Source organism: Electrona antarctica (genome assembly GCF_951216825.1).
Source record: "Electrona antarctica genome assembly, chromosome: 10".
NCBI lineage: Eukaryota > Metazoa > Chordata > Actinopteri > Myctophiformes > Myctophidae > Electrona > Electrona antarctica.
In genome coordinates, this window is record NC_136791.1 from 39,866,305 (window position 1) to 39,878,502 (window position 12,198).

Here is a 12,198-nt window from a genome sequence, read left to right on the forward strand (position 1 = left end):
TTATTCATAGTATACGTAATTAATGAATTAATTTCTATTGGAGCTATTTAATCACAGTAACAAACACTGATCTTTACACCTGAACCTAACGTAGTAATCAGCACCTCTGCACCAGGGCTTGATTACAAGACACCAAACTGGGATACGGTACAAAACGAAGTGATCTGCATATTAAATAATGCAGTGAAAGTGAAGTGAAAGAGTGTAGTGAAAGTACAGTAGGTTATATCAGAGTGGGTCAATCTTTACACATTCTTTATGAGAAATGAGTTAAATTAACACTGACGTTAACCATAAACACACAGGGAACATGCACACCATTCTTGCCCCCCCCTGTCTCTCTCTCTCTCTTTCTCTCTCTCTCTCTCTCTCTCTCTCTCTCTCTCTCTCTCTCTCTCGCTCCCCCTCGATATCACACAGGTGTGTCTGTTCCGTGTCAAGCCACAGTACCTCTCCGCTCTAGACTAACACTCTTTTGTTCCGGGCGGTTAATATTAACGCTCGCCAGACAGTGAATGTCCCCCCCCCCCCCCACACACACACACACACACACAGTGCCTCAACCCCCCCCCCCCCCACACACTCCTGCCCCCTCCTCCTCCTCCGCCTCACTATAAAGAGCCGTCTGCCTCGCAACGACTGTCCACGGGCAAAAAATAACTCTTCCAGCCGAGATCAGTCAAAATAAGCCAATCAGGTCTTTCATCCTGGCCTTTTTACAGTCCCGTCCCCGAGATTTATGGTCTGCGGGATCACGACGCACCGTAATCCAATATATATACATGCGTTTTATGTAGCGCAGTGCTTTTACTCTCTTCATTCCCCGTCATAAAAGATGGCACATTCCTTCATTGTACTCAAGCGATGGTCTCTTTATGTTTGGCTGCAGGGTTCAGGCAAATACCTCGTGTTCTCTTCTTTCACGTCTACTCTGTAAAATCCCCAGGGTTAATGTAACTCTGGATGCGTACAAATGGAACCAAATGGACCTGTACAGGTCCATTTGGTTCCATTTGTACGCATCCAGAGTTACAAAATGGATAAATTAACACTGACTGTGTACTCTTTTTTTTCTGTTTCTCTCTGTTTTTTCTGGTCGTCCCGCACGTGTCCAATTTGACTCTTTCAGAGTTACCGGTAAGTCAATGCTCAGGTTTTAGCGGTGTGTTGGTGTGCCCAGGAAGGACAGCAAAAGCCTCGGCACAGCCAGGTGGAATGAATACTAGAATGCTTGCCTCAAAACACAGTCGCCTCAAACGTACAGCCGGCATAACTGCTCTGCCTGGTATTCCTAAACGTAACCTCATAACGTAAACCTAACCCTCAGTAAACTAAGCCTAAACGGTTAAATGTAACCTTATTCCTAACCTTATTAACCTCAGTATAATGGTGCCAGAAGAACCTAACCCTATGTATTCCTAAACTTAACCTTAGTAAAACTAGGCCTAACCCTAAACTTATTTCTAAGTTTATTCTCAGTAAAACAAATACAAGAATACAAGAACTGCCCCACCGAGCGGTCGGCGGAAGAAAATGAGGGTGAGCGTGGAATGACGTGGAAACAAATACAACCCATGTAGACGGCCATGCACACACACACTCATATACCCGCATGTACGCATACAAATGCACAATAACTGAACTTAGTTCCAGCCCACCACCATGGCGAAGGTATTTCAAATCCCCTACCTTGCCTCTGGCCGGTCGGAAGCCGGTTGGGGAGTTGGATCTCTGTCGCTGAACCAGTGATTTCTATACAGGTTGGTCAGGGTGCCTGAAGTGGAGCAGAACGATAGCATGTTGCTCTGCATAGGGTTTACAGTACCCTCCCAGTGAAAGTCCTCACTGTCAGGTGAAACTGCTAATGACTAAAATTTTGTGTTCAAACAAACCAAAAAAATGCTTCTAACACACACGCACATACAGGAGAACGCCATCGCGACACACACACACACACACACACACACACACACACACACACACACACACACACACACACACACACACACACACACACACACACACACACACACACACACACACACACTCTCTCTCTCTCTGTCTGTCTCTCTCCAGTACACCCCTCCATCCATCTCATGGTTTTTCCTCCGGCTGCTCTGTTTTCCCTCAGGTGCTGTGGGGAGTTTGTCAGGAGAGGCTGGGGAAACCACATCTCAGCAGCTGCTTGGATCCAGCAGGATGGCCAGACCGAGGCTCCTGGCTCTGGACTCACTCCTGACCATAGCGCACCGCACCAAGCCTTCCCCTTCACGCTCAGGTCTGCAGCAGCTCTGCGGCTTCCACCCTCACATACCTTATGAACTGCTTGAAATGTTGACAAATGATGAGGCAGTTGAGTTTAAGCGCGATTAATACTTTGTCGCATGGCGGTATTGCGCCTCGGAAATAGGCGACCTACAAGCTCATGAGGCATTGCATCCGCGACGAGTTGTGAGCTTGGAGGTCTGCTATTTTCGCCGTGCGACACCATCATGCAACGGAACATTTAGGCTTTGCCATTGGTCTGATGTAAGGCTGGGCGTTATATCGATATTACTACTAGTTATCGTCTGGAATTCGTAATAATATTACGATACAATATTATTGTGAAATTGCGTAAGTGTTGTCTTTTCCTGGTTTTAATCACTTAAAACCAGTAAATCACTTTACTGCAAAAACAGCGACAGTAAGCACGCTGTGACCATGATTGTTCACAAAATGTTAAAGGATTATTTCTATTTTGACTATTGTTGACATGAAAGCAAAGTGTGATTGTGTGGAATGTTAACTCTCAAGTAACATTTGTTTTTTTATTTTTGGAGCTAAATCTTTCCTAACTTTCCCCAGACATATCCTTTGGAGAGTTATAGGGTTCATCAAAACATTAATGAACAAAGTTTACTTTTCGTCTCTTGATAACTCTCCGTGGCTAAGTGGATCCACCGCAAAACATCAATACACACTGCTTCCCCACCCAGCCCCACCCCCAGCCCCACCCCCAGCCCCAGGCCTCCCACTGAAGTCTTCTTAATTGAGACGTATCTTTATTGAGCAGCCAAATCTACAAGTCACTCATTGAATATGAAAAATTGAGAGAAGGGGGGAGTAAATCAATGATATAGATCAGCATGTACTGGCGCTGTGTGTGCGTGTGTGTGTGCGAGCACACACGCACGTGCGTGCGTGTGTGCGTGCGTGTGTGCGTGCGTGTGTGTGTGTGCGTCCATCCGCATGTGTGCACGCGTGCATGCCTGCCTGCGTGTTTATGTAGTCTACATGATCCTGACTATGTATGTATATGTACATGTATGCACTTGCATCCGTGTGTGTGTGTGTGTGGCTGGGTGTGTGTTGATTGGCTGTTTTGTGTGTGTGTGTGTGTGCGTGTGCGTGCGTGCGTGCGTGCGTGCGTGCGGGGCAGACTGCAGTGTTATTGGACATCTAAATGAGTAATGACGTCGTCTCAGGCTCTGGGCAATTACCACCAACGGTGGTTTATTAAAGAGAGGATGGAGAGAGGGATGAAGGCTCTGGGGGATGGATGGAGAGAGGGATGAAGGCTCTGGGGGATGGATGGAGAGAGGGATGAAGGCTCTGGGGGATGGATGGAGAGAGGGATGAAGGCATGGTGGCTCTGGGGGATGGATGGAGAGAGGGATGAAGGCATGGTGGCTCTGGGGGATGGATGGAGAGAGGGATGAAGGCTCTGGGGGATGGATGGAGAGAGGGATGAAGGCATGGTGGCTCTGGTGGATGGATGGAGAGAGGGATGAAGGCATGGTGGCTCTGGTGGATGGATGGAGAGAGGGATGATGGCATGGTGGCTCTGGGGGATGGATGGAGAGAGGGATGAAGGCATGGTGGCTCTGGTGGATGGATGGAGAGAGGGATGAAGGCATGGTGGCTCTGGGGGATGGATGGAGAGAGGGATGATGGCATGGTGGCTCTGGTGGATGGATGGAGAGAGGGATGATGGCATGGTGGCTCTGGGGGATGGATGGAGAGAGGGATGAAGGCTCTGGGGGATGGATGGAGAGAGGGATGAAGGCATGGTGGCTCTGGGGGATGGATGGAGAGAGGGATGAAGGCATGGTGGCTCTGGTGGATGGATGGAGAGAGGGATGATGGCATGGTGGCTCTGGGGGATGGATGGAGAGAGGGATGAAGGCTCTGGGGGATGGATGGAGAGAGGGATGAAGGCATGGTGGCTCTGGGGGAGGGATGGAGAGAGGGATGATGGCATGATGGCTCTGGGGGATGGATGGAGAGAGGGATGAAGGCTCTGGGGGATGGATGGAGAGAGGGATGAAGGCATGGTGGCTCTGGGGGAGGGATGGAGAGAGGGATGATGGCATGGTGGCTCTGGGGGATGGATGGAGAGAGGGATGAAGGCATGGTGGCTCTGGGGGATGGATGGAGAGAGGGATGATGGCATGGTGGCTCTGGGGGATGGATGGAGAGAGGGATGAAGGCTCTGGGGGATGGATGGAGAGAGGGATGATGGCATGCTGGCTCTGGGGGATGGATGGAGAGAGGGATGATGGCATGGTGGCTCTGGGGGATGGATGGAGAGAGGGATGAAGGCATGGTGGCTCTGGGGGATGGATGGAGAGAGGGATGATGGCATGGTGGCTCTGGGGGATGGATGGAGAGAGGGATGAAGGCATGGTGGCTCTGGGGGATGGATGGAGAGAGGGATGGTGGCTCTGGTGCCAAGGGACCAGACCCATGTACCCAAGTGAATCATGTATGTATGTATTTCCCCTTCATTTTTCCAGGGAACATATACACTTAAACGCTAAATCCTTTCGCTTATACCGGTATTTGAAATAGCAAATGTTCATTGAATGTTTGTCTATGCTTACCAAATGTTCATCTATTTGTGCAGAATGTGTGCCTGTTATGTAGGGATGCACCGAATGGGAAATTCTTGGCCGAAACCGAGTACCGAATATAGTAAACAGTTGGCTGAAAACGGATACCGAATAGCCAATTATGATTAATAATATATAGCTTCTTTTTTTTTTTACCATTGCTGTCATGGCTGTACAAGCTTTGTTGTAGACTCTACAACAGAGAGCTACATGATAATGGCAAAATACATTACATTTTGATCACAACAAAACAGTAGGTTTCGGGCCTTAGGTTTCGGTTTCGGCCCTAAAAATAAACTGAACCGAATACCAAATCTATATTTTTGACACTATTCGTCAAAAAGAATAGCGATGCTAGGGTTTGTGTGATTAAAGTAAAATAATCATTATGTTTGATTATCATATAGAAATAATATTTAGAAGGTTAAGCCCAAGGAAAAGGGCTATTGCATGGTGGGATACAGATACATACCCGATGACGTCACCTCATGTACGCCATAGAAAGGCCGCATGGGAAACAGAAGGTCCCAGATTCGAGTTCCGGGAGTCTCTGAGCTAGACACATAGGGCCCTATTTTCGCCAGTGCCTTATCCCTTATCCTTAAACTTCTTTACTGTACCCCATCAATAAAGGCAAAAAACGCAAAAATTATTTGAACTATTCAAAATGTTTTTAAAAATAGTCAAACAAAAGTCAAAGAATTTAAGGGATAAGGGTTAAGGCGCTGGTGAAAATAGGGCCCTTAACCACCTCTAACTGCTCCTCCCTTACACTCAAGTGTGACCTATTGGGAAGCAATCAGCTGGGTGAAGCTGAAAACTGTATTTTCCCTGCGGGATCAAATAGTTCAAAATTGTAATTATCTTAGACTTACTGTAAGTCAGAGTCTGAAGATGCAATCTAGCAGCTATTCAGGATGGACTTCAGCTGGGACTTCCACACAACACCAGGTGGAAACTGGAAGCCATGACTTCCAAATTCAATAGCAACAGCAAAAATAACAGTCCACTTAAAAAATAGCTCAAATTAAATAAATATAAAAGAAAGGGAAAGACGAAGAGATTGACGCCCTTAAAAAGGTTCCCTTCATTCAGATGGGAAAGAAAGCAGAGCCCAGGGATATGCTGAGTGATACCCACCAGGACAGGAGGATTGAGAATTACTACCAACTGAAGTGAACTACACACCAGGGAAGACATGGCTGCGAAGGTGTAGTAGATCTTTAAGAATAGGAGTGTCTGCACCCAGTTCATCTCCATCAGGAAGTCTTGTAGAAACAAAGAGATTCTTTGGGTGAGGGAATGGAAAGTATATACAGTTGGAGGCCATCGATATTGTCCTTTTCTTTTTGCTGAGGTTTGCGTGATCTGCGCAAAAGGACAGTTAACCCATTTTGGGCGGGAACCCCTTTTGGTGTTTTAAACATTATGTTATAATTTAGCTATTGAAAAATAGCAGATCTACAAGCTCATACACCGAGTGGCGCGCTACGAGCTTGTAGGTCTGCTATTTTTGAAAAATCGTGAAAATATTTATTTCAGAAAACTGGAGGATTTAGAAGGATTTTTTAAAATTTTGAGGTCAGGCCTAAATGGGTCAAATGATAAGGGACAATATCGGTGGCACCCAACTGTAGTGTGTGTTCGCGGCCCAACCATCTGACATGGCAGCCTCTCAGCTGCATGCATTTTCAGAGCATGCAGGTTATTTTAATGACCAATCAATCAGCAATACATACAACATTGCTGTCTGGAAGAAACCAACTAACTCCATTTTTATTTTGCATAAATCAATGCTATTAATTGAACATCCTTTACTTCTGTATATTGGTTAAACGTATTGGTTAAAAGTATTAAAAAGCCATTCGACATAAACCTCCTAACTCCGCTTCAGCTTGATGTTTTTTTAATTTTCTGAAACATTTAGGTTAGGTGGTTTCTTCCAGACAGCAGAGATACTGTACGTATTGCTGAGGACTTGCCGCATGTCACATGACCATTTTTAAGTCGTTTGGAAGTCATTCTTGAGATACGGAAAGGACCCACGCACACGCACGCTCGCACGCACGCACGCACACACACACGCACAGATTTGAGTAATTTATATTGTAGATCGATAGATGGATAGACAGATATGTCACATTCATATACGGTAGTTAGGTCATTCACCTGTCGGCACCCATCGGTCATTTCAGTGCTTTGCTCACGGGAACCTCTAGACACATGCTGTTATGGAAGTGCTGCTTCGTTTTCCACTCAGACCTTCCCTGCTTGCTCTGGGAATTTAAACCAGCAACCGACTTATCACCTGGTACCTAGTTAGGAATGTTCCTTTATTACGTGTCTGTTTTGTCCAAAAGGTTACATGAATTGAGACAAGCTACAAAAGTAGCATCCTTAAATTTGATGAAGCTAAAGCTTCAAGTCTCTCTCGCAATTAACACCAATAAAGTCTCTTGCGCAACAGACCAACTAACAATGTTGATTGAATGTTTTACTTCATGGACTCTCTGTTTTAAAACTTGCTTTTAATTGTCTAATTTATTTGGAAGAAAAAGCTACGGCTATTAAAATAACTATGTAGGTGTCGGAGGACTTGCCGCACACAGGCTTACGGAATATCCTACCCAGCCAAGGAACCAGTTGATGTTTCCTTGAAATGTTGCCAAATCAACATACTGTACCTAACTAGGATGTATCCTATGCTTCCTAGTGCAATAAGGAGACAGTCCTAGGGGCCATATTTCCTTGCTTCCTTGCAAATGACGCAGCGGCTAAGTCTCCCCATTCCAGCCGTTCCATTTTGCCCTCTGCTCTTGACGCCTCCTGGCTTCTCCGCCTGTCTGTCTGCCTGCGTGTCTGAAATGCAAAGAAAACACCGCGGCTGTGTTGGCTTTGCTGAGAATCAGTCAGCGGCCGCTAGGTGATCAATGTGAAGGAAAACAAACGCCGGCCAGAGGAATTTAGGTTTTTTAAACGTGGCTGGCTGGCTGCCTCGCCGTGGCCCTGCCTCTCTGATCAGAACCCACAGCGGGGCTGCGCTGCCAGGCAGAGAGACTGCAGGGCTCTGACTGATGAGGACGGTGTGTGTGTGTGTGTGTGTGTGTGTGTGTGTGTGTGTGCGTGTGCGTGTGCGTGTGCGCGTGTGCTCGTGCGTGTGTGTGCGTGCGAGAGAGGGAGAGATACAGAGAGGGCCTCATTTGCCCTTGCCCATTTGAACTCTTCCATATCCTGCCACTCCCCCGCCGTCTCCCATTCTCCAGCACCCGTCCCATGAGTTATCGTGTGATATAGTAATAGCCCCGCCTCGGCCCTCTCCATGTAGACACACATTTATAGACCGGGGAGCGAGGCATGCTTGACTCGTGACTCAGCCCCAGCGACCGCAGACAGACGCCTGGCAGTGCCACTGTGTTGCTGCTGTGGTGCTCGGCTCCGTCCCTGCGGTGTCCCCGCACTGTCCCCCTGCCGTGTCACGCAAGACGCACACAGGGGCCCATTGTTCGGGCCTGGCTTGGGAAAGACCAGGGTTCAAGGACATTAATAGCCACAAAACTGTGTAATTTCCCTCCTATACCCACCCAGCACCACATCCTATCTATACTCATTCAGCTGGTAGGAAACGTTGCTTCTGGGGAACGGAGGTTCATTCTGTCTGGGAAAGTACCAGTGACCTGACTGGGATGTACAGTGTAGTATACACAACAGACTATTGACTGGTGAAGGAATGGTTCCTCAGGGCTTCTAGCTGTGTAAAGTCACTTAAACCTAGTGGTGCCTTTGTACACCTTTCATTTATACACTCTCAGATTTACCTGTAAGAGTCCATTTGGAACCCCTTCAGGGAACCCTGAGGTTCCCTGGACCGCCCACTTTGAGAACCACTACTTTAACCAGTAATGTTGCAAACAATCAGGGAGGAAAAATCGATATACAAGCTCAGAATGTGTCACAAATGCCACACGTGAGCTTGTAGATCGGTTATTTTCACTTTTGCATGTATATTATGACAATTGGCAACCTTATAAATCCTGTAGTACATTGGCTGCCTCAATGATGTCTGACACAGTTTGTTCCTCAAAGTGCATTGCCAAAAAGTGTGCATGCTGCTCTACAGCACACGATGTAATCAATTATATCATATATTGTTGATGTTTGGGAGAAGGAATAAGCCGGTAATCTTTAAAATGTCATATTCACGGGGGGATTGCAACACATACACACATGCACGCATACACACACTATAGGGTTGTCCCGATCGGATCGGGTGATCGACGGAAATCGGGGCCGGTCATGTCATATTTTCAAATGATCGGAATTGGATTGGGAGCCAAAAAACGTGATCGGGACAAGTATCAATATTATTACATGATATTAGACTGGAAATTGTCTGTGATTTGGGATATTGTAGCATCAAGGGATGGATTGGGCTCGGCAAGGCTACTTACTTACTTACTATTGTGATATGGCATAAACGTGTTTACGTGTAATATAAATATCGGATCTGGAAAAATCGGTATGGGCAAATCAAATGATCGGAATCGGATCGGGAACAAAAAAACGTGATTGGGACATCGCTAGTACACACACACACACACACACACACACACACACACACACACACACACACACACACACACACACACACACTCAGGTGCGTGCATGCCTCCTCGGATTTTGACGATCACACAATATACATTGTACAGTACGTACATGATCTCGGTGTGCGTTCATGATCACCGTTGTACGGTGTACAGTAAGTATAAATAGCGCTTTCAGTCATGCACGGTTTTGTCCCCCACAGGCAGTGGGTGTGTAGCTGGGTGCCAGGCTGATGACTTACGTGCCACCAAGGAGCCTGCAGTGATTACCCCTCGGCTCGTCTCCCGTGTCGTTAATTGCCAAAACCACCATCACCTTCGCTACTGGCTAATTAGCCTTAACAAGGTAAAGGAACGTCAATTAAAGCAGCTGGATCACGTCTCCTTTGATAAACGCCCGCACAGTACGTGAAAAGATTGTGTTCTGCTTTTAGATATAAAAGAAGTTAGATCACAGATTAGTGTGTGCAGTGTTTGTGTTTATTTTTTACACTTAAGGGGGTGGTGTCAGGCGCTACAAAGACGAAGTGAGTTATATTGCTGAGTGTGTTAATTGTTTAAGTTCTTAATTTCTACTTGAATGGCAAGAAGTCTGTAGTTTAGTTTAGTTTTATTTAAGTGCACACTTTTCTTGGTGCCCAGGCCGCATGCAGGGATTTACAGACACTATGGATGTGATTTACAGCACAATCAGCAAACAAATTCTTCACCGTTAACTGAAGTACAAACCTCAAACAAATATGAAATCAAAATAAAAACAAGACACCAAATCAAACAAATAAAGAGCTACAGTAGATGGAAAGCCTGGCATGTGTATCACAGAGGACATAAATAAACATAAATCCACAAATTCTCATACACGGGTATGGAGATCCCTGATGTCATCAACATGGTGTCATAGTACCCGTTCCAGAGACCATATTAGACCAGTCCGCGATCTACTCTGGCTTCCGGCCGGTCAAACAAAGAACCCATTTCAAAACAATAAACACCTATACAGTACAAAGCACTAAACAATCTGGCTCCCCTATACCTCTGTGATGTCCTCGAGCGTTATGTCCCCTCCCGCCCTCTCAGGTCTGGTGACACAAACCTCTTGGAGGTCCCCAAAAAGATACATTTCCGTTCCTGGGGCGACAGAGCTGCCTCAACCCTATGGAATGCACTCCCCAAAAAACTCTCAGAGATGCCCCCAAATCTTTGGTAACCGTAAAACAATCATTTCTCTTGTGAAGACCAGGGAAATGCTCTATTTGTCTAATTCCACTATACTTGTGGGGACATTTACTCCTCACACTTATAGTAACACAAGCACGCACGCACGCACGCACGCGCGAGCGCACACACACACACACACACACACACACACACACACACACACACACACACACACACACACACACACACAGACATATGTGTACGTGCCTACAACATGAACTTTGAGATATGAAGACATGAAGGGCCAGGAGCTACCGGTTCATTAGAGGTGTCACAGGCATGAATTCTAAATCAGTGTCTTCCTCCTCCTGAGTCTTGAGGCGATTGCTACCCCTAACCCTTTATTTTTATGTAAAACACACATTGTGAAAGGTCAGCAGAGAGAGACAAAAGCGTCTGTGCGTGCCTGTGTGTGTGTGTGTGTGTGTGTGTGTGTGTGTGTGTGTACACCAACTTCGACAGTACATTTATCTGCTTGAGTGCGTGTGCGTGTGTGTGTGTGTGTGTGTGTGTGTGTGTGTGTGTGTGTGTGTGTGTGTGTGTGTGTGTGTGTGTGTGTGTGTGTGTGTGTGTGTGTGTGTGTGTGTGCGTGTGCGTGTGCGTGTGTGTGTGTGCGTGCACATTTTGTTGCAGTGGCTGCAGAGGCACTGTCTCCTTTGCATGCTGTGCTCATTGAGAAGTGGTGTCTTATGCCTGGGGGGGCCGCCGGCAAAGAGGGCAGGCGGGGCGGGCAGGCGCCATGAGAAAGGGGTCACATCCATATTCATCACATTGGACATGCACATGTACGCCACTTCTAATACGCCGTGACAGTGGGCAACGTTGTGTCGAGGCAGAAGGAGATGGAACTAGAGAGAGACAGAGAGAGAGAGAGAGAGAGAGAGAGAGAGAGAGAGAGAGGGAGAGAGAGAGAGAGACAGTGACTGATACGGATAGGGAGGGAGTATTTGTGAGAAAAGAGCACATGTGCAGGTTCTGTTCTGACTTCTGCATGAATGCATATCACACACGCGCGGTCACAGCCAGGTCACCCGTGACCATCTCTCCACCAGAGCAAATACCCTGTAAAATACTTAGTCAATTTAACTCTGAGAGTGTGCGAATGTAAACTAAATGCACCCTTATACAGGTGCATTTAGTTACATTTTACATTTAGTTACATTTGCACACTCTCAGAGTTGCACGTGGATAAATCAAGACTTTGAATTCTACTGTGGTCACTGGAAAAATGTTGACAGGGGTTTCATTTGTACGCTCTCCACACTCAGGAGTTTGCAGGCTATAGTTGACATGTAATTAGAGGTAAATGGTGTGCTACAGTATGTAATTCACTTGCTTTCTGTGTTTGTCCAAACTTGTGTTAGGTCACAGACATCACTGTCTAAACTGGCTAAATCAAACCTAATATTGTATCCAGATAATTTAAGTACAGTACATACTGTATGCTGCTATTTGGCTAAGGTCCGGCACAGATTTTGCCGTGTTTAGAGGTTGCTTTCCTGTGT

The 12,198-nt window shown here is 46.5% G+C and overlaps 1 protein-coding gene across 1 annotated transcript in view; it reads left to right on the forward strand.

Moving 5' to 3' along the window:
• LOC306931731 (uncharacterized protein) overlaps positions 1-12,198 on the forward strand; it is a 107,026-nt gene that overhangs the window by 77,339 nt on the left and 17,489 nt on the right. The window contains exons 4-5 of the mRNA XM_079513309.1: positions 2,132-2,278; positions 9,679-9,821. Of these exons, the coding sequence (XP_079369435.1) occupies positions 2,132-2,278; positions 9,679-9,821 (290 nt within the window). The remainder of the gene's footprint in view (positions 1-2,131; positions 2,279-9,678; positions 9,822-12,198) is intronic.